This window comes from Engystomops pustulosus, chromosome 5, assembly GCF_040894005.1.
Source record: "Engystomops pustulosus chromosome 5, aEngPut4.maternal, whole genome shotgun sequence".
NCBI lineage: Eukaryota > Metazoa > Chordata > Amphibia > Anura > Leptodactylidae > Engystomops > Engystomops pustulosus.
This window is the reverse complement of record NC_092415.1, coordinates 48,609,269-48,636,415: the sequence shown is the minus strand read 5'-3', so window position 1 is coordinate 48,636,415 and position 27,147 is coordinate 48,609,269. Positions and strand designations below refer to the sequence as shown.

Here is a 27,147-nt window from a genome sequence, read left to right as displayed (position 1 = left end):
CCTTTATGTGTCCCTGGACTATTTCAAACAGTGCTGCAGAATTTAACCAAATTCGAACGGCTATTAACCTAATGCTGCTATAAGAAAGAATGTGCAGAATAAGCACCCAAAATTGGGGGCCTGCAAATGTACTATATGTAATACCTGCTATAGGTTAGCAGAGGATGCCCTTAGCTGTAGTAGATCTATGTACTGACATATTGCCTATTCCAAGGATATAGTCAGCAGCTGGCGTAAGTGTCTGCAGTACTTGCGGCATTTTTATTGCAAGGGCCTAGAAGAATGAAAGAGGATATATTAATACCTTTCATGTTTCATAAAGCCTGTCTGCGGCGCCTCTTACACTTGAAGAATGATGCCTCCCTGTCACACATGCTCCTTATTAAGAGCCCAAGTCTGCCATTTGATGCACAACATTTATTTTGAAGAGTAATTACTGTGTGCGGTATATCACAGATTTTATTTCTCATCTTAAGTCCGTTTCATCCCATGTTCTTCTCAGCATATATTACATGTCGGCTTGATGTTGATATTATGTCATTCCCGGAGACGTTTTAAAGCGCTGTGCCAAATAGCAATCTATTTTCTATTAACGCATTTTCTAATGTCAAATATGCAGTTTCTTCAGAAACACTACAGGGAAGTGGATTACAGCTGTCATACATGTGTATAATTTTGTATAGATTTGTATCAATCTGTGTATCTAAATATCTAGCTACCTATAATATTTTACTAATGTCTATTTTGCTTTATGTATCTATGTAACCATGTATGCCTCATGGTACAGTACTGTGGACAATATGCCCATTAAGGGATCTAGAGGATATGTGTCAGTGGTATATAATGTTACTATGACAATACAATCATTTAAATAGATGGCCGTATTGCCCATAGAAATAAAAGTGGCCATATGCTACCCATATGAAGCCGGTACGGGTAGCATATGGCCATTTTCAGACATTCGTGTGAAAGAGGCTTGATGAAGAGACCAGAGCAGCACTGAAGACATCTATATTTGTGAAAAAACGGGTGACAGCCAACGAAGTACAGGAAAAGCTCATTTAATTAACAAAAATGTAAGTTCAAAAAAGTTTCGAATGAAGATCAAGTGGTTAATACCATGGCTACCTTTCAAGCTTCTTAACTCTGAAGCCTTTGTTGAGCAGAGATACATATAGGAGGTGCTTAGTTTATTACAGTGACATCATATTCATATATCAAGTTCATATAATACATCATCATAATGTAATTACCAGTGGATTTACAGTGGCTGTACATCATATATTACAAAACTGTGTAAGGCTACATTCACATTGACGTGTGTCCGCCGTACCGTATTGCTGCGCACTCCCACCCTTTCAATAGAGGAACATTGCACACGGCGACGTGTTCCGCGAATAGATAGTAGATGTCCTATCTTTACACGGGGTATGGAACGGTATGGTGCCGCAGTTGTTGAGCACTGTACCGCTCCCGTAGGGCCCCCATTGCCGTCTATGGGGGACAAATATACATCGCCCGTATATACGTCCCCCATATGGCTGCGTAAATGCAGCCTAAATAAAACCAGTGTACATCAATTTCATAGCATTTTGCTTTCATTTGTGTACATACAACAAATAGTTAAAAATACCCAGGCGCCTCTAATTCATAATCTCGCATATCACATATCCTACAAGTATGATCCTGTAGCCTTCAGCCAATGCCGAATAACTACCTACCTATGTTTTTATTTATTTACCTAGCAATAACAACAATGGGGGAGATTCAAGATGACCCTGCTTATCCTGCACCACCTGATGCACTAGGAGGCTTCAGTAGGGCAGATGAGCTGGCGTACAGTTGGGTAAATGATGTACCATCAACTGTTCAGGTGCTGGCTGAAGCCAGTGTGAAAGCTGTGCCCCCTTCACATCCCTCTGTGCCCACAAAGCGTGGAGATGGTGTTAAGGTGTAAATAGTCACAAGGCCTAGCAGCTCACGAGGCATTGCAATTATTTCAGGGTTTCAACAGCAGACAACTGGTACACAAGTCCTGATTAATGTCCCCTGATGAAAGCAGAACGGTATAAAAAGTGTCGGCACTACTATATTCAGATGAAAAATGATTAATATTTTATTCAACCATTGGAGACCTGCAGTTCCAAAATGGCCAAAATGTTGCATGATTTGCTTACTTCACTGAAGCTCCATGAAATTAGTATATAAACCCCTCTAATCCTCTAAAACACAATAATTTTAGGAAAAGCTCTATCCAGCTTTGCTATTTTGTTTTTACACATTTGATTTCGGATTTGGTGACTGAAAATTGGCAGATTCTTACCGAATCTACAAACCAACAAATTGATTTGCCATCTTCAGCAGGGATAGTCTTGCCCATAATGCAACCAAGGCAATTCCATCGAGCCCAAATATCAGATGGCAGCAGCGGCATAATGGTCGCAGAGGTTGCAGTCAGAACCCGGGAATGGAAGTGTAAGCTCACAGCTTGGCAGATTGCAAGACCCTGACAGGAAAATGGATGTGTGTAAGACATGCATACAATGATTATCACAGCACACGGGCAGAGACATGTCTGTGCGCTCTGTCCATGCACACTGTGTGACATCATATAGTGTGGGTGGGTAGAGCACATAGGTGCGTCTCTGCCCACGCTACTGCACAGGACGCCATGGAGAGAAGGGGAAGTCATTGCGTGGGAGGTGGGTTCTGAGCTTATTTTTTATGCGACAAGGCGCCCTATGGTATGTTAATGGACAGTTTAAAATTGGAGGAGGCTGCTTGTCGTTTTATTGAGTGGAGGCTGTTGCTGGATTCTTCATTGAGTGGAGTTTGCTGCTGGACATCTTAGTAATGGGGGGGTTGCAAGACATCTAAATAAGAGAGGACACTACACATAAGGTGTATACTGTGCTGCGGTGACTATATATCGGTGTAGCATATATGTGTATTTTTGAGAGTAATGTGCGTGGAAGTCAGCACAATTTTACGCATATGGGGCCCAAAGTTTGCATTGGGTGTCTAGCTACATGACTGGATGGCCAGTACTGCAGCATGACTGAATACCTCTGGATTCCTGGCTTGTAATGTAAGTCAGTTTTAAATGATCAAATATATTCTGGAACACATCCAGTTTTTTCCTAATTATTTTTGGTTTTATGCAAAGTGCCAAAAAGGCAATTCTGTGAAAGACATAAGAAAAAAATCCTCTCAGAACAGATAACATTGTAGTTTAATAGACCCGAAATCCAGGAATGTGTTTAAACCGATAACATGTATTTTGCTTTGATATTCGTATACTATATAGAAATTTGGATGTTTTGATGTTTAGTATGTTAAGAGGGTAAAGGTTTTCTAATAAATAAATCATAACTTGATTACAGCTATTGTTTTTTAAATTTTAATAAAAAACAGAGGTATCTCATTACATGTAATATTATTTGGTTGAATATTCCACGGCTGCAAACTGAAAAATTCAGCAAATGTTGTTCATATAAAATATATTAAAATAGATATCTTTTATCTGTTTGTTCTTAGTGCTGGACTATGAAATTGAAGTTTACACAGGTAGCATATCTGATGCTGGTGCTGATACCAATGTTTATATCCATGTATTTGGGACCAGAGGGGATTCTGGAAAACGGAAGTTACATAAATCCAAGTTCCAAACTGTGAAGTTCCAGAAAGGGCAGGTAAAATATGTAACATTTAATAATAATAATATTAACCTAAAGGATGTACCTGAATTTAGACTAAAAGGGAATAGCATATTCTCAGTTCTACAATAAGCAGCACTATATTGTTTATTGAAACGTAATTCCTCTTCATAGTGGCTTCTCTATCGTACAAATAGAAGGGTTGGAGGGATCTGTGCTGCCCCCAGGATTTCATATAACACAAATAATGTGGAGAAATAAGGAGTAATTTTCATAATCCATGTAATATGTAATCGTAAACCATTTTAATACAATTAATTCATTAATACATTTTGTGCAGAAATACAAAATAATCTATCTCATGCATCAATCACTTTTTAGGTTGATGTATTTTGTATTCAAGCAGTTTCATTGGGGACCCTGCAGAAAATCCAGATGAGCTGTGATGGAAGTAAAAATGGTAACTGTTTAAAAACTATGACAACTTTGTGGAAAAACAAAAAATATGGGATGTTAAGGCATTTACGTCAATGATACATAAATGATAATGCTCCTAAAGCCCTGACATCTATATAGGCAGCATACACTCACCGGCCACTTTATTAGGTACATCATGCTAGTAACGGGTTGGACCCCCTTTTGCCTTCAGAACTGCCTCAATTCTTCGTGGCATAGATTCAATCCTTGGTCCATATTGACATGATGGCATCAGATTTGTCGGCGGCACATCCATGATGCGAATCTCCCGTTCCACCACATCCCAAAGATGCTCTATTGGATTGAGATCTGGTGACTGTGGAGGCCATTTGAGTACAGTGAACTCATTGTCATGTTCAAGAAACCAGTCTGAGATGATTCCAGCTTTATGACATGGCGCATTATCCTGCTGAAAGTAGCCATCAGATGTTACAGGGTACATTGTGGTCATAAAGGGATGGACATGGTCAGCAACAATACTCAGGCTGTGCAAATTGTAGCCTCAGTTTCCTGTTCTTAGCTGAAAGGAGTGGCACCCGGTGTGGTCTTCTGCTGCTGTAGCCCATCTGCCTCAAAGTTCGACGTATTGTGCATTCAGAGATGCTCTTCTGCCTACCTTGGTTGTAATGGGTGGCGATTTGAGTCACTGTTGCCTTTCTATCAGCTCGAACCAGTCTGCCCATTCTCCTCTGACCTCTGGCATCAACAAGGCATTTCCGCCCACATAACTGCCGCTCACTGGATGTTTTTTCTTTTTCGGACCATTCTCTGTAAACCCTAGAGATGGTTGTGCGTGAAAATCCCAGTAGATCAGCAGTTTCTGAAATACTCAGACCAGCCCTTCTGGCACCAACAACCATGCCACGTTCAAAGGCACTCAAATCACCTTTCTTCCCCATACTGATGCTCGGTTTGAACTGCAGGAGATTGTCCTGACCATGTCTGCATGCCTAAATGCACTGAGTTGCCGCCATGTTATTGGCTGATTAGAAATTAAGTGTTAACGAGCATTTGGGGAAGGTGTACCTAATAAAGTGGCCGGTGAGTGTATGTACAAGATACGTTCTGTAGGTTTGTACTTAAAGGGCATCTACCACTAGGAAGGAGGACTATATGCAAATGAGTCTAAGGGGCTCTAGGCTCCATATCTGATAAAAGAGCCAGGCACCCCTGAGGCTTTTTTGCATACAGTCTTTCATCCTGGTGGTAGATGTCCTTTTAAAGGAAACTTACCATCAGGGAGCTACCTAAAAAGGTAGATTCACTGGTAGGTTCCTGCCATATCATTAATCTCTGTTGTTTTTTTTTTTATTTAATCATTTAATAAAGTGTAACTCCTTAAAAGTGTTATCTTTATGTTTATGTAAATTAGTGCCTACCAGGTTATACTCCCTCTCCATGGCACGGCTACTTCACTCCCCAGTAGCCTCCAGTGCTAATTTACATAAACACAAAGATTTCATTTTATCAGGTTACACTTTATTAAATGATTAATTAAAAAAGCGATAGGGATTAATGTTATGGCAGGTTTTCTTTATGTTGAATGTGTATGTAAGTTGGAACTGGTGTATTTTATAATTGTGATTAGCCTGGGACTAAAGTAAAGCATCACAGTGGACAGAGAGGTCTGTCTGTAAGCCTTAAGTCAGGGACTGCCTGTACATGGAAAAACAGAAAAATAGTTAAACATGGCACGTGGAACATGAATCAGAAGAGTCATCCAAGATTTGATTTGTAGAAGCTTTGTCAAATTTTTCAAAAGATTCGGTTTGAGCCCAAACTTGGCGTGGCAGCAGCTGTCCTGAAAGTTGGTATAAACCCCCCTCTACTCATCCAAAATACGGGTTTTTCAGAAAAAGGTCCTTTCTTGTTTTATTTTTTTTTTCAGCACATCACCAATCTTCAGTTATGTCTGCTACTGAAGATGCATAACAGTTCAGCCCAGTTCGCGTGATTTGATGGGGACACTACAGACTACAGCATCAATATTAAATTATGAAAAAATGTGTTGGTGTAGCTATTATTGCATAACATTTTACTTTATTATTTTTAAGTTTATAAGAAGATTATAAGAATTTTTATAAGATTTCCAAATGGGTGTTACTAATTAGACACACTAGAAACACCCAGATGGTCATTTATTCATGTACATTTTCATGAATAGCAATGGGATGGCACAACATGACAAGATGACCCTGATGTGTTGTGTTATGGAGAATGCAACGATTAACTGAACCAACTAAGTCAGGGGAGGTGGCAGGTCCTCTTAAAGTAAATAAAAAACTCAGTTGCAGGATTTACTACATGTGAATTGTTGCTAAAGATTTATCTACATTTCTTGTTGTTTTGAAACACAGGGAACGGTTGGTTCTTGGATAAAGTGATCATAAACTATACAGAAAATGAAAATATGCACAAAGTTCTGTTTCCATGCAGCAGGTATGTTTAAAAATGTAAACATTTAAATTTAACACAAATTGTTTTATAAAAAAACATTCTGTAACAATGATATTATAACACTTTAACTAATAACAAAAGAATCCATACTTATCCTTCTTCTAAGCTGGGGTCCAGTGAGGTTCCCATCACCACCAGATGCTGTTTTAAACAGAGGCTGCGGCTGTCACCTCATGTCTATGGCAAATGACTGCTGCAGCATCATTGGTCTCAGTGGTGTCTGGCTGAGGAGAGTATTCGGCAACATAGTCCAGCTTCACAGGCTGTTACACTGTCTCGCCTCTGCATGCACCCTCAGTACTTCTCCCCACCTGCTTTAAACTCTCTTAAGTAACGGGAGTTTCAGCAAACAGTGCGAGGGGGGAAGTTCTCTTTGTACACTGTAACAGCCTGTGAAGCTACAGCAAGTAGGGGCCTCTGGTAATGGTAATCTCCTGACCATGGGTAATGCTTAGTGCTGCGAGTAAGCTCCATTCATCTCAGCGCTGCTGCAATACCGGCACAAACCATGGTCGGAACTGGTCCGATTTTTAGAAGAAAGCAGTCTTGTTTTTTACCAAACCGGGAAACCCCTTAATATTGGGATTAGAGGATCCTTTGCCTCCCTTTATGCACCCCCCCATACCTAACTAACTCTTCTGTAGCATCCACATCTTATGCCTCCTTTTTTTGTAGCCCTTCCTGTAGCCCTCCCCCAGCCTTATACTCCCTGTTTCTGTTCACCCCTCATGTCCCACTTTATACCCTTTTGTGGTTTAATTATTTAAAAAAAATGCAATACCTACCTTTCCCCGTTTCCCCACAGCAGCCATCCTCTTTTCTTAGTCAGCAGGCATGATGACATCATCACAGCGCAAGCTCCTGCCGCACACAACCTCTCCACCTCTCCATCGGGAGAAATATATATTTTCACTTTTTCTTTTATTGAGCTCAATTTCTATTCAATTATATGATGTAACGTTATCTTCCTGACTTTGTAAGAATAAGAACGCCTTTTTACAGAGAGTAATATATACTTGTCAGCACAAGGTTAACAGAGTTTGCACAAGAACATAGATGGGAAGAACCTTTAATGTATATACTAGGAAATACTATTCTTTGCAGGTGGCCGGATTGTCAGTGTAATATCACTATTTCCACATTACGTGGGGCAAAGACTAAGTCTCAAATCCAGTTATTTTGACATTTGTGCCATTATCCTACTAGTGTCACATGTATACAGGAATTTCTAATTTCATTCCTTCTCCAAATATTATCGAGTTCTGCGTGTCTTGCTGTTTTAGATGAATACTTTCATTAGTGCATGGAATAAAGGAATTTATTGTAGCGACCTCCGTGCATGAAGTGTGGAAATCAGTAGGTTATATTTAGATGTTAAATGGTCAATTCAAGGCAGTTGCTTATCTGCTGTCAGAGTTTGTGAGACGCCTCACAAGAGATGTATACCTAATGAAGTCAGTGCCGTTCAATGTAAAAATTTCTTGTCGGAAGGAATTTATTCAGCACTAACTGAAGACTTTAATTCTAGGACAGAAAATCGCATCATTTTTTTGGCCTCAAGCAAGTTGAGGGACTATGATTGATAAGGGATGAAAACATGAAGTTATATAGTACAACATGGAGTCACGGATTTCAGAGAAAGTAGTGCAGAGCTATTTTGAAATATATTTGTTCATTATTTTTTCTTTGTCATCTTGGAGCCAGAATAATAATGTAATAATGACATACATGACATACATGATCAAATCATCCAAGTCTTGGCAAATTGAGGCATATACCTAATACCAAAATAGGCAGGTCTTCTGAGACCTCACCGAAACTGGACGGCTCAATTCGGTTTAGAGGCAGGGCTGGAAGGTTCATGAATTGTTTAGGGGGGGACTTACAGGGGTTGGCCATTTTTCAATAAATCTGTTCCATTAGACAGGTTTCTGCATGTAGATATACCTGTGTCTTTGCCTCCTGCCTCCTGTTATCCACATGCTGCACTTCGCATCTCTATACAACTTCCTGTTTCTCACTCCTCAGTACATTCGTAATGACAGCTTCGAGTGGGTCTTTCTTCTTGAAGTCCGTCTCACTGACAGACACAGGGAGAGAGGGGGGAGCAGGAGTAGTCATAATCTTCTGCTGCAAGTCCCTCCTATTTATTAGTGTTCAGACATGTAAACAAACATCCTACAGAGTGCACAGAGAGTCTGCACACAGTAATAAAGGAAGCATCAGGGATGTTTAATCAATTGGTGAGCATTCAGAGATTATTATTATTAAGCCAGTAAAAGCACATGGGCAATTTATGTAAAAAAACGTCTAAGTTGTAAAGTTGTAAATAGAGATGAGCTGACCTGAACTTCCCATGCAGGTTTGAGGTTTGAGTATGCTCTGCACTACCTAGGCATATTTCCAGATTGGCTGCTGAACAGCCAATCCAGTAAACTAACGCCCCTAACTACTACCCCTGGCCAATTTTGGATAAGTATATTAAGGAAACCTGTCCTTATATAGTTAAATATGCAGCCAGTATAGTTTTATGGCATAAGATTCAATAAAGACAGTCATCTAGCCGCTGTTAAAAAGGCCCCTAGGTCTTTATGATTGGTAGTGGAGGTAGTTTTGCCATAATAGTCCAACGTTTTCTCTACGTGACTGATGTATATAATCTGTTTATAGAAATTATATTTAAAATTGAGGACTTTCTACCGTACTGTTTAACCTCTGTACAGCAGATCTCACAGATATACGAAGGCAACAGAAATGCCTCGGTATAGACATGTGATCTGAGGAAACAGAAAAAAATGGAAAGTCCAGGTAGCTGTAATTAAAGTTGAGTACTGCATTTTACTGCTATCACAAGGGCCCGGAAAGCATTTACCAAGCTGCTCACTTTCTGAGTGGGTGGAACTGAAAATGAAAATGTGTTGCTGTACAGGACTCGGAAATAGCAGTGTTATTCATATTGAGAGCTGTTGGCTCTGTGAAGATCGTATGAGCACTATGAAATGACATGGTTAATCTGCAAATTGGGTGAAATGCAGCAAGTAATTAGTACTTCCTACAAGACTTTCAATAAACGTCATTAAAATCAATAGTGCTTATTGCCTACTCGGAAGGAATAAAAGTTTACGTTTTTAAGATTCACTTTCCGCCAGCAATATTTTCAGATGTTTAGTTGTGGTTTATATGAACTTTACATGTTTTAATAACTTTATTTATTTTTTTCTTTAACTACTGCTTAGGTGGCTAGATGAAAATCACGAAGATGGCAGCACAAAAAGAGAACTTTTTGCTACAGGCAAGTTGGAATATGGTTACTTTTACTCATCTTCCTAAAAAAATGCCCACCAAGGGAATGTCCACCTTTTAACACCTTTAAATAAGTTCTCATTATTTATAGTGCTAATATGCACGCTGGCTACTAATTTAAGTATGCATATAGTTTTTATAAATAATTTTTTGGATTCATTTTTGTTACATAAATATCATGGACCCCCAGCAGTCTGGAAAACGAGGGGTTCTTCTCTTAAGCATCCATTCAAGCATTCTCCCTGTAGCTCCATTTAATACTATTGGCATGCTGAAGTTGCTTTAAGCTCTGGTTTAGCATGTATGCCAGGAAAGCTTCTGACATACCGGCTAAACACATCCATAGAAACTGCATCCAATCCATAAACACTGGGTGAAAAACATATACACTCAGTGGAGACCATAATAGCCTATGGGGTATGGAAGCAACTATACTGCGTAAATCTGTATTCTCCTCTGATCATGCATACTGGGTGCTTCCCCAGAGATGTAGCTGTCCAAGGACAGTTACATCCATCAGAAGACACCCTGAAAAACGTCATCAGGCAAACCAGAGGACATATACCACTGTATGAGCATACAGTGGGTACGCCTTAGCCCTCCTTTGTAAGGATAATAAAAAGTTACTCTGACTTTTATTTCCTTTACATATAAGTCAGCATGTTTTTTTCTCCTTCAATGATCCAGATTGGGTAGATACTTTCCGACAATTTGAAAGATCCTCTGATTAGAATAAGCCACTATTCAGACAACCACCGCTCTGCTCTATCATCCTCCATTTCCACTAATGTCTGGAGTAGAATTCTGGAAGAAGGTTGCAATGGGATAGCGTAGTACGTTCTAAATAGTCACGGTTTATTCAATATAAAATATACTTACAAACATGTAGTTTATAAATGCGTATACAATAATCTCAATTGGGACTCCACCCTACGTATACACACAGTGGGGACCATAATAGCCTATGGGGGATGGAAGCAACTGTTTTACGCCTTAGCCTTCCTTTGTAAGGAAACTTTGAGATTCTAAAAATGCAATCTGAACCTAGCTTTAGGCGTGCACTGTGCTTGGAAACATCCAGCACTCCTGTGGTATCGAATGGAGCTGCAGGATGAATGCTTGACCTGCAGCTTCATTCAATCAGTGAGAACCTCGTTCTTGTGTATTGGGGGTCCATTCTCATGATTGATGGTAATCACAGCCTTCTAACCCATCATTGTTATACCCCCTTTGGTTACCAAATGGCTTTTTATGTCGTGGGCTGTTAAACTATTGAAGTTGCCTTTCTACTACTTTGTTGCCTTTCCTTTTTTCCCATTTTTCTATATTACATTTTTCTAAGTATCAAATATGCACAAAAATATGTCATGTTTACTGCAAGTTCTAGGAAGGAGCTGGAGTCCAAGTACCCCAAACAATTCCAAGAGCACACATAATTTCATAAGTTACTACTTCCAACAGTGAAACCAAGTTCCAGTATGGATAAGCAGGGTCGGACTGGGGTGCCAAGGGCCCACCAGTGAAATTAAATCTGGGGGCCCACCAGCTGCTTCATTGATACGTGCTAGCCACCCCCATGTATATTTTCATTGCGTTTCTGAACGTGCTGCAAATGCAGCAAATGCAAGGTGTGAATGGAGCCTGTGGCCATGTTCACACATTGCGTTTTTTGTTGCATATTCAATGCTTTGGAAAGACGATCTGTTCCTCTTCCATTTGAATGCATGTCCATTCAGCAGACAAACTTTAAATTTCTGCAACAAAAAAAACGTAATGTGTCAACGCAGCCTGAGGGCGCGTTCACACGTTCCGCTATCGTCGCGTTCATAACGCGACGCTAGCGCACAGTGGGCGGGGCTCGGGCCGATCGCATATGCGTTTCCCGCGATCGCCCCAAACTGTGCGCTAGTGTCGCGTTATGAATGCGGCGCTAGCGGAACGTGTGAACGCGCCCTCGGGCTTTCTGCACACTCCAATTGTGCAGTTCTTGGGATGGAAACAATGGTCCCATGGAACATTGTTTGAGGCTTTCTTGTCATCTGGATGTAAGTACATAATAATAGCCTGAACCGCAAACATGGTTAGGACCTGCTCTGTCATTTGCAGCTCAGGCAGTCAGCTCATAAACAGGGCTGTGAAATTCACAGCCATGTGCATGAGCCCACAGAAGTGAATGGGGACGTGTACAACAGTCCTGCAGAAAACAGGCCTCAGGCCGCGGTCACACTTTTTGTTTTTGATGAGTTTTAACTGCATTGGAAACTGCAAAAGGGAGGGGCTTTGCCAGAACACATGTCTTTCTACTGAAACACTTTTGTTCTGGAATGAGCCCCTCCCTGTTGCGTTTTTAAATTAAATTAAAACAGATCAAGAACTGCAACGTGTGAATGGGGCCTGAGGCTTGTTATCTGCCGGACTGTTTAACTCCCTAGAATCAGTATTTAACCTCTTAAAGGACATCTATCAGCAGATCAAGGATTGTAAACTAAACATACAGACATACTGGTGTGTGCCCCCTCTGGCCGGATCTGCTCTTCTTTAAGGTAGTTATGCCCTTGTTTTTAAGAAAAAAGGGCTTTCAAAATTATGCAAATTAGTCTGAGGGGCTCTAGGTTCCATTAAGGCCTATGAAGCCTGAGCCTTCAGGCTCATTTGCATAATTTAAAAACTTTTTTTTTGGTAAAAACAAGGGAATAAGAAACTAAAAGAAGAGCAGATCCTGCCAGAGGGGGCAAACATGAGTATGTCATTGTGCTTGGTTTACAATCCTTGATCTGGTGATAGATGTCCTTTAAGGACTGCACATGGTACATGTATGTCCTTAACAGGTTTCAGGTACAGGCAGTCCCCTACTTAAGGACACCCGACTTACAGACAGCCCCTAGTTACAGACGGACCCCTCTGCCCACTGTGACCTATGGTGAAGTCTCTGGATGTTACTATAGTCCTAGATGATCAGCTGTAAGGTGTCTGTAATGAAGCTTTATTGATTGATATTAATCCTTGGTTTCATTACAGCAAAGAATTTAGAAAATCTAATTGTCACTGGGACAAAAAAATTTTGTCTGGATTTATAATTATAAAATATACAATTCCGACTTACATACAAATTCAACTTAAGTACAAACCTAAGGAACCTATCTTGTAAATAACCCAAGGACTGCCTGTATATGAAGAAGGTTCACAGGATGCGTCCTCTTCATATACACTAGGGCAGTGATGGCTAACCTTTGGCACTGGTGCCAGAGGTGGCACTCAGAGCCCTTTCTGTGGGCACTCAGGCCATCACCAGAGAGGACTCCAGGTATCTTCCTACAGTCCCAAACAGCCCAGGACTTGCTGTGCACAGAGCTATATTAAAGTTACAGCTCAACCTGGGACTATTTTCTCCTTTATTGGTGTCCTCAGGTGCTGGTATCAATGAAAACTGTGACAGAGCAGGGAGTATAAATCACAAATTAAATTTCTGTGTTGGCACTTTGCGATAAATAAGCGGGTCTTTGTTGTAGTTTGGGCACTCGGCCTCTAAAAGGTTCGCCATCACTGCACTAGGGGGTTGTATGAAGAATTTGCGATTATAAAAGCAACAACGCCACCTCCATGACATGTGGGCGTGAAGGGGTGTAGGCTGGGTGCGGGGCGTGCCTGAATTATTTTGAAAAACCTGCAAACTTTTGTTTGCTGTTTTTACACAAAATTATACCAGGATGGACCTGGTATGGTTTTGCCTGGCGGCTGCTATCCCCCTAAATGGATTGCTGGTACCAATCACAGGTATTAACCTACAAAATGCCACTGTGAGCAGTAAAAGAACATCTACCACCAGGATGAAGGGCTGTAAGAAAATAAGCCTGAGGGGCTCCAGGCTCCATTAACACTTGTGGAGGAGCCTGGAACCCCTCAGGCTCACTTGCATACAGGCTTTCATCCTGGTGGCCACATATTACAATGCAGTTATATTGCAGTAAATGGTAGGAACGAGAAACCCTTACGGTCTAAAAATACAGTAAAAAAAGGTCGGTCGGATCCCTCAGCACTGAGACCCCACTGATCAGTAAGTTAGGCCCTATCCCGTCTTCGTGGGAAAACCCCTTTAAGACATTTTTTTTTGTACCAAAGGTTTTCATTTTTTATATAAAAACTGAATAAAAGCTTTATGACTTCGGTGTTCTCGTGATCACACTTACCCAAGGAATTAAGGGGAGGTATGATTTGGAGCATACAGTGAAAGCCATACATATGTAGCCCACAAGAAAATGGCATAAGTGCGTTTTTTTTTGTGTTAATTTTACCGCATTGGGATTTTTTCCTGCTTTCCAGTCCGTGACATAGAATATAAAATACCATCACTAAGAAGTACAATTTGTTATGCAGAAAACAAGCCTCATACAGCTCTGTACATGGAAATAACACCGTTATGGATATTTAAAGACGGGGAGGTAAAAATGGAAAATCAAAGATGAAAATGGTCTGAACCCTTGAAGGGTTAATTTTACGTGCAGTGTACTAGGAAGCTGGAGAAAAATTCCAAATGTGGTATAAATGACAAAAAAAGTTGCATTATTTTTATTACAGGCTCAGTTTTACATCTTTCACACACCTCTTACTTTTTTTTAAACTTTGATGTACGGAGCTGGAGAAGCTGACATTTTCAGTGATATGTGAAGTGAAGAAGCTTTTCATCACTTTTTATTCAAATCTTTGTGTGCATTGAAATGGTGATGAATCTGCATTTTGGACACCATGACGGGTGTGGGGTTTCGTTGGTAATACTGAGGCTGCGGTCACACGTAACGCAGGGTATGCTGGTAATACTGAGCCTGGGGTCACCCGTTATGGGGGGTATGCTGGTAATACTGAGCCTGGGGTCACCCGTTATGCGGGGTATGCTGGTAATACTGAGCCTGGGGTCACCCGTTATGTGGGGTATGCTGGTAATACTGAGCCTGGGGTCACACGTAACGCAGGGTATGCTGGTAATACAGAGGCTGCGGTCACACGTAACGCAGGGTATGCTGGTAATACTGAGGCTGTGGTCACACGTAACACGGGATCACATGTAACGCTTGGATTCCTTCAGCATTTGGACAATACAAGACACCGGGTGCGGGTTACCGATCACATGTGTTTGCATAGAAGCGCATCCGGCCCCTGTGCGCTTTAATTCCATTTCTAAACAGAGTCAGCGTTACGTGTGACATCACTCCTTATTCTACATCAATACTTAATACAGTCAATTGAAGAACTACAACTTTCATCATCTCATTCAACTGCTGGGAGTTGCAGTTCTTGAGTCCTCTGTTATTCTATATGTATGTACACATTGCAGGGATGTAATGAGGTGCACTGTGTGTGTGTAAATGTGATGCACTTTTATTTTGTACCTTTTTCTTGTGCTGGAAGCCATCATGGGGGGAGCAGCAGCTCCTCATCCATCCTGAGCTCCTGCACATGAGGGCAGCCTGTGCTGTGCCAGGGGGAGGACACTCCAGCTGCTAGCTGATTGGTGGCCCCTGATGTCTGTCATGACCCACTGTGACAACTAGGGGGCCCACGTCCTCTGGTCTGTAATTAGTGACAGCTCACTGTCTGCTCCTCCAGTGAATCAGGGGCCATGTTCTCCTGCAGTGACGCAGGGGCTGAGGTGCTCAGTGCAGGGAGGGGGAAATGTCTTACTCACTGCCCCAGCGCAGCTGTGGGAAGAGCAGAGAACCTGTCTCTCCCTCCTGCAGGATGTCATAGTCCCCCCTGCTGCCCCCCTCCTCCAGCCTCAGCTGAATGTACCTGCACAGACACAGGCAGGAGATGGTGACTTATGATAAGGGCCCACCTGGGCTTTGACCAGTATCCTGGCCTGTGGATAAGTATCTCACCGCACTTTTCAGTGTGAAAAAATCACAATCCACTTGATAGGATTAGTACAAACAGAAGCAGAGCAACTTCCACATTGTTCCACTTCTCGCCTCCAGTCCCCTATAGATGCTAAATGAAGTGGAGAGGATCCATTGTGCAAATCAGTCAGATAACTGGATTGTTTAAAATTATTTTTCAAACTCACAAAGTTAAAATCCAACAACGTGAGGAGTGGAATAGCATAGAAGTTGCTCCCGTGTACAGACCCGTATCTAGTGGCACAAGGAAGAGGATTGTGGATTGAAGAGGTCTTGTGTTGGCCTTTTTTCACACTGAAAAGTGCGGTGAGATACTTATCCATACTGGAACTTTGGTTCACCTGTTGGATTTAGTAGCTTGGCAAAAACTTTGTGTGTTGTTCTACCTACTAACTATACCTGTAAATTACATACCACATACATTTGGGGCTGTAGGCAGACAGAATATCCTAATAAGGATATTTGTCCATCTTCTTTTAATAAAGTTGTCTATTTAGGATGCAGTGGGTACACGGAGGGACAATATTATATATGCACCCCTCGGAGGCTCTGCTGATTCCAACTGTCCCAATTCCAGTGGTTTCCCTATTGCTTATTGGGAAGTCATTATAAGCTGTAGGATTGAAATCCTGTGATTGACAAGGACACTCTACAAAACTGATAAGGGTTGCCTCCTGCATCAGTACACAAGCCAATGTGATGACCAGTGCATATACTGATAGCTAATTCAATGTTAGCGGGTCAATAGTCTTTAGATTGCATTCACAGATTGAATATAAGAAACAAAGCCATGCGTGTTACCAGAAGCTGCGCTAGTCCAGTCATTGAATGGACTGAGAATGAGCAGATGAACACATTATTGGAAAGGACGTGACACAAATGTGAAATTGAAACTAGGAAACTACAAATCCCCTGATTAGCGTTTCCGAGCCATCGCTAGACTACAAGGGGACAAATTGATGTTCCATTGAAAGCTCCAAAGAGAAAGTGGCTTGATGATTCAGCTCTCTAATGATAATGTAAAGTGTCGTGAATTCTCAGCTCATTATCATCTTATTATTCATTTGGAGAACTGACTGATGATTAACTTCTTCCATTCTATTTGCAGAAAGAGAAAATCCTGAAGACGACATTGAAGGTAAGAAACCCCACACCCCGATAATCAAATGGGGTGAATGAGCCTAGGGAAAGTCATATTGAAGAACAGAATAAAACAAACGTATCAATGCTGAGCAGAAGTACAAAGTGTCTGGGCACATAAACAAGATACAGGCAGCCCTCTACTTAAGAACACCTGACTTACAGACGACCCCTAGTTACAAACGGACCTCTGGATTTTGGTAATTTACTGTACTTTAGTCCTAGACTGCAATAAACAGCTCAACCAGTTATCACAGGTGTCTGTAATGAAGCTTTATTGTTAATCCTGGTTCTTATGACAACCCAACTTTTTTAAAAATCCAATTGTCACAAAGACCAAAATTCTGGGTGGTGTTACAATTATAAAATATACAGTTCTGACTGTCTGTACTGGGATGTGCTTGAAAATATAAAACATATTCTAAAGGCCTATTCTTTACGTAAAGGCTAGGTCCTGCCCCCACCCAATTTTTTGCTGTATCACCTTTAACCACCTCTGACAGCTGTTACGTTATGTATCCATAGTCACCTGCGCCGATTATAGTGCAGTTGCCATTTTTTCCTTACCTCTACTGCCTACCGTCCTAGCTGGGAGTAGACAGCCTGGTACCTCCCATCTGACAGTAGGGAAATATATTAGCTTATTGGGTGCCAAAGCTAATAGCACTAATTCCTCAGCAACAGTAGAAAAAATGTCAGCTGCTTCGGAATCAGTGGAGGAGCACTTGTTGGTGGAGGTGAGACAAGGTTTTTTTAAAGATACATTGAGAGTAACAAATATTGTTGCGTTGCTAGAATCTGTGGAGCACCGCCTATAAAAGGATGCAAATAGCTGAAGCTGGTAGATAGGATGAAATGAGGCTTGAAAATGGTTTCCAGTAAACATTTACCAACACCGGAGTTCAGCTACTGGCAGTTCCATTCCCTTATGCGTTATGAAAAGGAGGAAAAAATAGTGCAGCAACCCAAACCTATTATAACCTTGTAAGGGAAGGCAACCTTCCATACACTGAGGTCAATAAGGAAATGGAAGGTAAGTGGTAGACTTTACATTCACCTTCTATTCTCAGTTTCTATTATACTCTTCTAAATTGAAGAGTCTAACGCAAACCCTGACCAAGGTGTGGCCGTATATAAAACAAAAGTTAACCACAGTTGTCCACAGTGAGTCGGGACTAGACCCTGTGATTTTGAGGATAGATTGTGTTCCCAGCAAGTGTGAAGAAGCAGTCTTTTAGAGCAGTAAATAAACACTTTCATTACTAGATGTGGCCCTAGGAAGATTATATGTCAATGAACTCAAAGTAACCAATTGGGTGGTAGCTCTATATTTTCATATAGTACACAGCAACACACCTTAAAGAAAGTGAAAGGTTACTCCCCCATTGACCAGTATGAGCTAATTTACACAGAAATTTCCGGTGGTCATACTTTTTGTTTAGTTGTTTTTTTTTTCAAATGAAAAAAAAGGGGTTTTATTTTAAAGATCGGCTTGTGCGGTTGTGATGAGGACTAATATTTAATGTGGACTTTGTGTATGCACTGTTTATATTGTTTTTAGATGTGATATTATTCATGTCTTGTGGCTGACACATGGGAAATTTTTTAAGACATCTTGTACACAAACATTTTTCTGTTCAGTATCCTAGCCTCCGTTTTTGCGGGTACCTTACTTCACCATGGATTTTATCATACATACAGCTGAGGATTCCTTAGCCCCATGTGTAAGCATAGTCCCCCTTTGAAACAACCCATGTCCTGTTCTTGATTGTGTTTTTTGGTCTACTCCCCCATAGAAGTCTATGAGGCTGTGCTGTATAAAAATACTGAAAAACAAAGGCGTCATCTGTGGACCGTCCATTCATGCATCATGTACAGCAGCCTTCTGGATTTCTTTGTGGATCTGCAAAAAACAGATGACTTAAAAAGAGAACTACGATCCCTAGTTTGTAGACAGAGGGAAAAAATGTGCAAGATGCAGGAAATGTGCAAGGAACAGGAAATTATGACTGTTTTGATCCATCATTATGGATCAACTTGCGTGCTCAAATTATATTATTATGCATTATTATTACTGCATTAAACCACTGTAAATCTTTAATGTGCTGGTTTTAGAAAGGAGGAAACATATCTATGATGCAACAAATACATTTGTCTTTGAATCTGTGAGTGACCAGAGAGCTTTCCTTATGGTTCATTCACACACGTAGGGCCAATGTGTGGCCGCACCATTTGCAGCCGTAAATCAGTCCCCATTATCGTCTATGGCACCTGCCCACTGTGCGGTGAGTACACGTTCCCTTGCGGTGAAACATAGGACATGTCTGGCCTGGGCGCACATATGCCGTGTGCATGTACCAGTAGACTGCCTACCCCAGAGTCGATAAGGTGGTAAATACCAAATCTGAAGCAACTCATTCACTCAACATTTTGAGGGCAAATGTTATGTTGAAATTTGTGTCTGACCTTTAAGGTGACCTCTAATAAATAGTCTCTTAATTTACAATATGGCCGACATCCCACCCTTTTAGTTTAATTCTTTGTTCAGGTGATTACACTTAATGGCAGTAATGTTTTCATTACTTAGCTGAAGGGTTTTAGTCTTATATATGCTCTCAATGCTTATTGCTCCCACAACTTGTAAATTACATTATCACTTAATTAGTTAATTCAACTAAATGAATTTAATTAGCTTTTGCTATTTTCCTTTGCTTTTCAGTACAGATATGTTGTTACTCTTTTTTATTTCAGGATTCTGTGTCATGTATTATAGCCTGTATGTAGCTGTTTATTGTTGTAGGTTATTGGTGTTTTTTAAACCTATTAGAGACATCCATCATAGTGATCCTAGTGATAGCCATTGCAGCATCTGACCAGTTAGCCAGAAGGGTGCTGTTCAGTTGTCATGGCAGCCAAAGGCTTGCAAAATCTTCCAGCCCGCCATAATAGCATCCCTTTAAAGGAAATCCATCATAATCCATCATGATAAACCAGGCATACTTAAGTATAGATCCAGGAACAGTGACTGTGGTAATCATCTTCTTCTATGCATAATCCATGGCTCCTTCCTTCTACAAAACAACTTTAAAAATCATGCTAATGAGCGGTGTTACCATAGCTTCAGCATCACAGGTTGTTACATTAGGCAGAGGTAGAATAGGAGTCAGGGTGCCAGGGGAATTGGGAGACACAGTAACAACCTGTGAAGCTACAGCACGGTGGGGCTCTGGTAACTAAACTCCTTTCCAAGCTTCTGTTTCATTAGCATAATTTCAAAAGTTGATTTTAGAAGGGAGGAGGCCATGGACGACAAATATAAGAGGATTATCACAATCACAGTGCCTGGATCTATGAGTGTCCTTGGTTTATTATGCTTATAGCACTCATAGGGCTTAATATTAACATGTCATAGGCTCAATAGGAGACTTGGAGTAAAAATACAAGTTTTAAAAGATTATAAAGTTTTGAAAAACAAACAAACAGAATTGGTAATAAAGGTTTTAAATGATGCTGAGTTTTTTATGTGGTTTTGACTAGGTTTTATAGAAGTTTTGGGAAGATTTTGTTAAGTCTTTCTAGTCTCTTATCAGAAGTGAAACTGTAGTGCACAATCTGCATTAAATCCACACAAAATGTTCACCACTAATAACTTCTACTTCTTACCAACCATTTAAATTAAAATTCTTATTTTAACAGATGCCATGGTTTCTCATTGAAGTCAATGGGGGACTTTTTTCTACAGTTTTCCATGGTAAACATTCCAAAATCATTGCCAGAACTACATTTGATCATACATAGAGACCCAAGAAAGAACTGAACAAGCAATCCAGAAATTCAGCATGAAAAAGATGAATTCCTTAATTCACCCACGAGTCAATTGTGAGTCAAATCGTTGCGGTATATGCAGGGTGAATAAAGAACTACATCTTTTTCACACTGAGGCCCCTTGCCGTAGCTGGGTCAAATGCTGATCAACTTTCCCCTCTACATAGAGAAGCGAGCGGCCATCGGTGTAGTATGGAAAATATAGGACATGTTCTATATTTTTCTTTGCGCAGTCACCGTGTGGCGTGAGACAACGTGACCGGGTGCCGTAGGTGTCAATGGGGACCGATATATCGGGCTTCCACATGTTCGTGTGCATGAGGCCTCAAACTCTGGAGTGCTGTTGCCTTCTTCCTTGGATTTATAGAATTGGATCTGTAGAACCAGGGTCACCAGGATGCATGTACCCGTTGATAAGTACTGTCTATACTTCTACCAGTCATACATAGATACCAGCACTACAATAGATATATTTGCACATTTTTGGCTCTTTATATACTACTGTTCATATAAAGTGTCATAACATACAGGAGATGGAAACAAGTGAATAAGAACAATAGTGCACAATAGCATTGATTCTGATTGATTTTCATACATGAGAAATGTGCAGAGCAGATTGCATGATTTATATTGTCTATGTAATTGATATTTGCAGATTTATTTTCTGAGTGTAATTTTATGAGCGGAAATACCTGAATTCCTTCTTGGGAATGTCTTAGTAAATCATTATTTTACATTTCACTACTGTGCAAGTTATTACACTGTTCTAATAATATAACCGCTGGAATCAAATGTATCTACATTTCAAAGAAAGTTGGTAGAAAACAACATTCTTTTCCCAAAAAACAAATGCATGTTTTGATTAAATCTGAAATACAAGCATTTCTCGTCAGTCTGTTTACAACATTACCAATGGTTAATGCATTACCGGTATTATTTTAGTTTCTTCAAAGAGCGTTTTGTTTTGCCACTTACACGTGGTAGAATTGGGCACAAATCTTCCAGTGGAGAAACCCCTATACAAATCCGTCAAGACACTGTCCAATCATTTTTATCAAAAATCTGCTGTAAATACTTTTGTATAAAAAAATATTATCATTTCTGGTGTTAGAACTCTAACTGAAGGTATCTCTGGCTGGGTGGAGAACATTTTAAAAGCTTTAGTGAAGGAGACACGCAGCTATGTCCAAGACACCACCGACATCCTCCGTAAGCTTTCTAACCTGCGTTCACTAGCAGATGGCACAATATTGGCAATTATGGGTGTTGAATCCCTCTATTCCAACATCACACATGAGGATGGTATAGCTCCCTGTAAATACTTTCGCAGGAACAACAACATGGCCACAGAACCTGTCCTACAGCTTATCAGGTACGGGAAGTGCCATGGGGAGCAGAATGTCACCACAGTATGCCAACCTGTTCATGGCCAAACTGGAGGAGGAGTTTCTAACAACCTGCACCACTAAATCTCTAGCATACTTCCGCTACATTGATGACCTGCTTATTATCTGCACAGGATCTGAAGATGAACTGTTATCTTTCCACAGAAGTTTTAACAAATTCCATCCTACCATAAAACTCTCCCTGGACTACTCTTAATCTAAGGTACCTTTTCTGGACACAACCATATACATTATGGACAATAGCATACAAACTACAATTTACCAAAAACCCAGAGGTCTTCCAGCATACTTAAAGTGGAACAGTTTTCATTCAAAACACATCAAGAAATCCATTGTCTACAGCCAAGCTCTGAGATACATCTGGATCTGCTAGAAAGTGAGGCTGAAGAACAAAACCTTCTATCGCTAAGAAGAACATTCTTACAACAGGGATACCATCTGCTGATTATAGTAGATACACAGATCCACAGAGCTACAAGGATTCCAGAGAGCAGCCTGCTGTAATGCCAATAGAAAGGGGACAAATGAAGAGTGGCCTAAGTGGTATCATAGTATCATAGTATATAAGGCTGAAAAAAGTCCATCAAGTCCAACCTTTAAGAATTAAATAAATGTTTTATCCCCGTAACCCGTGATATTTTTTCTCTCCAGAAAGGCATCCAGGCCTCTTTTGAACATGTACATAGAGTCCGCCATAACAACCTCCTGTAGTAGAGAGTTCCATAGTCTCACTGCTCTTACAGTAAAGAACCTTTGTCTATGTTGATGGTAAAATCGCCTCTCCTGTAGGCGTAGAGGATGTCCCCTTGTCCTGGTCACAGGCCTAGGTATAAAAAGATCTTTGGAGAGATCCTTGTACTGTCCGTTCAGGTATTTGTACATTGTAATGAGGTCTCCCCTCAGTCGTTTTTTTTCTAAACTGAATAATCCCAAATTTTGTAATCTGTCAGTGTATTCTAATCCCCCCATTCCCCTAATAATCCTGGTTGCTCTCCTCTGTACCAGTTCCAGCTCTACTATATCCTTTTTATACACTGGTGCCCAAAACTGTACACAATATTCCACGTGTGGTCTGACCAGGGATTTGTATAAGGGCAAAACTATGTCTTTATCATGAGAATCTATTCCTCTCTTGATACATCCCATAAGTTTATTAGCTTTAGAAGCAGCCGCCTGGCTCTGGCCACTAAAATTAAGTTTACCATCCACCACACCCAAGTCCTTTTCAGCTCCAGTTTTACCAAGTAATTGACCGTTTAGAACATAATTATACTTTTTGTTTCCATGGCCCAAGTGCATAACTTTACATTTATCTACATTAAACCTCATCAACCATTTCTCTGCCCACTCCTCAAGCTTCCACAAATCCCTCTGTAATGCTAAACTATCTACCTCAGTATTTATTACTTTACACAGCTTAGTATCATCTGCAAATATTGAAACTTGACTGTGTAAACCCACTACAAGGTCATCAATAAAAATATTAAAAAGAAGTGGCCCCAATACTGACCCCTGTGGCACTCCACTGGTAACATCAACCCAATCTGAGAATGTGCCATTAATGACGACCCTCTGTTTTCTATCATTAAGCCAATTACTTACCCAAATACACAGATTTTCCCAACCTTTTATGTGGCACAGTGTGGTCATGTGGTACATGTGGTCATGTACAACACACAAAAATAACATTTTTTTAAGAAAAAAGATCTCAAAGCCATTATTCATAAGGACAACAGGCTAAAGGACATATTCTCCTTGCCTACAAAAAGCCACCAAATATGAGTACTCTCCTGGTAAGAAGTGCCCTCTCACCACCAACTCAGACGGGCACTTTTCCCTGCAACAACAAAAAATGGAATACTTGTGCCCATATTCTATCATCAAGCACATGGAAAGGAAATTCATGTCACTCCCAGGTTAGCTTGGGTGCATCGATAAGGTACCAACCCAAGTCCTGTACCACCCTACAGTGAACGTGGAATGCACTGTAACCTGACACCTTGTGGGTATACCCTTAACCTCATTCATCCTTGTACTGGCATAGAGGACATTTTCCCTAACTAAAGATGGCCGCAACCACACGAGCACTGCTCTCTCGAGACACATAGTGGCAGATTTACTTACCCGGTCCATTCGAGATCCAGCAGCGCGTTCTCTGCGGTGGATTCGGGTCCGGTCGGGATTCACTAAGGTAGTTCCTCCGACGTCCACCAGGTGGCGCTGCTGCGCTGAAGTTCCCCGAGGCCTGCCGAAATGCACTCAAGTTCACCGGCCTATTCCTAGTGAAGGTAAGTGCAAGTTCCACACACTTTTTTTTAAAAAATGCGGCGTTTTTTTCCGAATCCGTCGGGTTTTTGTTTGCCCACGCCCCCGATTTCCGTCGCGTGCATGCCAGCGCCGATGCGCCACAATCCGATCGCGTGCGCCAAAATCCCGGGGCAATTCAGGGGAAATCGGCGCAAATCAGAAATATTTGGGTAACACGTTGGGAAAAGGTGAATCGGGCCCTTAGTAAATGACCCCCATAGTTTCACCTGATGTGTTCACACCCACACTGAGATAGCGCAGTCTTGCAGCTCAGTTTCCTGTGCTTGGACCGTGTAGCGACAAATCAGTGGTGACACAGTGTGCGTCTGACATGTATGGCCAGTAAGAAGTGTGATTGGGACGCGTCACCCTGCTGAGGAGCTTTTTTTCTCTCCCATGCGGTTAGCATACTAGGTTGCCACGCAGCCATCTGACATGCACTCTCTGATCTAGACACAAAATGGATGTGCCGAGGTGGTTGTCCCTCAGTTTGATTATATGTTTAGAATTATATGTTTATATTTATAAACATTTACACTTCATGAATCTACTTTGTGATGGACTATGTTTAATATATCTTACGAATATGTTATTGATTGCTATGTACACCGATTGGTTGTTACACATGATGTCACTTCCTGCGGGGGAATTAGGCCCGCCTTGTACCACTGTCCACATTGCTTGAGAATGGCTGTATAGAGTCAGCCGAAACATCGCTTTCTCCACTTGTTCCATGGAGTGCTGCTCGCCTGTCTTTTTCTCTTGGAGTTCTTTTGGAGTCAGACCCCATCGAGCTAGCACCCACTTTGGATTTCAATCTGTTATCTCACTGTGCCGCCCTTTCCTGTTTTGCTATTTGATAGGGTACCAACTCGGTATAGAATTAATCATAGAAATTTGCCACTCCGTTTTTACAAAAGTAGAAAAATGATCTTTATTTGTGATGTGCAGGCATCCAATGTTAAAGTTTGTAACGTTTCGATCCCTAGTCGGATCTTCTTCAGACACAGATTGAGAGGGAATAATATAGTGAGGAAAATAACAGAGCAGATATACTACTGTAGCGCAGGCTGGGAGAGTAGAGGTGCAGGTTAATCGCTTTAGAGAAGGCGCCTACATACAACCGGAAAGTATTTACAACAGATTTTTTATTTTTCCTGGCTAACACGGTACTTCTACAATTTTCTTAACATACTACAGTCATTTATATGGGAAACAGAGTTGGCAGAAACTAGAAGTGGCATGAACAATATTGCTATGCTATGGTCTCAGTATAACTGGTACACACAGGAAAGAATAAAGTATGGGAACCACTGCAGAAAACAAACACAGGCAATGCTTGTGGATTGGATTTAAAGGCAAAAGACCACCATCATATTTATTTACCACTGGGCTTTAGCCCTTTGTATATATGAATATATTGAGTTAATCCAGGGCCGGTTCTAGACAAAGTGGGGCCCTGGGCGAAACTAAAAGTGGGGCCCCAAAATAAAACTATTTTATGACCAGTCACAGTCAGCAAGAGGCTCCCTTTAGTATGGTAAAACAAACTGTAATATGGGAGAATTTTATAGGAGATAGATAAATGATAGGGAGATTTATGGGCAGCATGGTGGCTCAGTGATTAGCACTACAGCCTTGCAGCGCTGGTCAACATCTGCAAAGATTTTGTATGTGCTCTCTGTGTCTGCGTGGGTTTTCTCCGGTTTCCTCCCACACTCCAAAAAATTACTGGTAGGTTGATTAGACTGTGAGCCCCATTGGGGAGAGGGACCGATATTTTCTGAAAGCAGACACTTGCCCCATTTTCAAAATTGCATCAAAGATTTTATAGACATAGGCGCCTTCATGCAATTTTGATTCAAATTTTATTAAAAATACTTAAAATTTGACTTTGATGGCAAAAAATTTGATCCAAACAGAAAATGTTTACCTTCACATCTCCTAAATGTAATACATGGACATGTGTACAGTTCACAAATGTGCCCTATTGATATGTTCACATGAATAAATCCACATAATATCACTAAAACTGTAATAACTATATATCTGCTTTTCAGCTAGACATTTTTAGACAGTCACAACCTGCAAAATATAGCAATAAAACAGAATAAAAAGTAAAGGCGCCATAAAACCTTTATAATTTTGAAAGCAGACAACCAGGCCATGCATTTGGCAATTAACATTCAAAATTTCCTCTAAAATATCTACAAATCCAGATACTTATATAAAGAAAATCTACTTTCCTAAAACAGTAAGATGTGAGGAGATCATACAGACCCCACACCAATATATTCACCAAAATATGCAGCAAAGGGAACTGCAGAAAATTCACACAGATGTATCATTGTCTGTTCCTTACACAATGGTAACCCAAATAAATAACTATATATCCATAAACCCCTCTAATGAGATAATAAAAGTCACGTTTAGATGTGCGCCATTGTATTATCACAATAACAGAATCCTCCGCGCTTCATAAGAATGAGAGTGAGAACATCATAACATCGGTGGAAATAATGGAGGATGATGGGAAATAAAAACTTTATTCCAGGACATGTGTGTGTTTTTGCTGTTACATATAACTTTTCGGACATGTTCTGGTCGCAGTGTAGTCACATTAGGCGAAGAGGATTGAATGTTCATCGTATCAGTCAATTTTCCCAACAAAAAATAACTATCACA

The 27,147-nt window shown here is 40.7% G+C and overlaps 1 protein-coding gene across 4 annotated transcripts in view; it reads left to right on the top strand.

Annotated features, from left to right (window-relative positions):
* Positions 1-27,147, top strand: part of RP1 (RP1 axonemal microtubule associated) — a 312,070-nt gene that overhangs the window by 139,158 nt on the left and 145,765 nt on the right. For all 4 annotated transcript variants that reach the window (XM_072151901.1, XM_072151900.1, XM_072151899.1 and 1 more), the window contains exons 27-31: positions 3,538-3,692; positions 4,038-4,116; positions 6,491-6,572; positions 9,827-9,882; positions 16,893-16,922. In XM_072151901.1, coding sequence (XP_072008002.1) covers positions 3,538-3,692; positions 4,038-4,116; positions 6,491-6,572; positions 9,827-9,882; positions 16,893-16,922 — 402 coding nt within the window. The remainder of the gene's footprint in view (positions 1-3,537; positions 3,693-4,037; positions 4,117-6,490; positions 6,573-9,826; positions 9,883-16,892; positions 16,923-27,147) is intronic.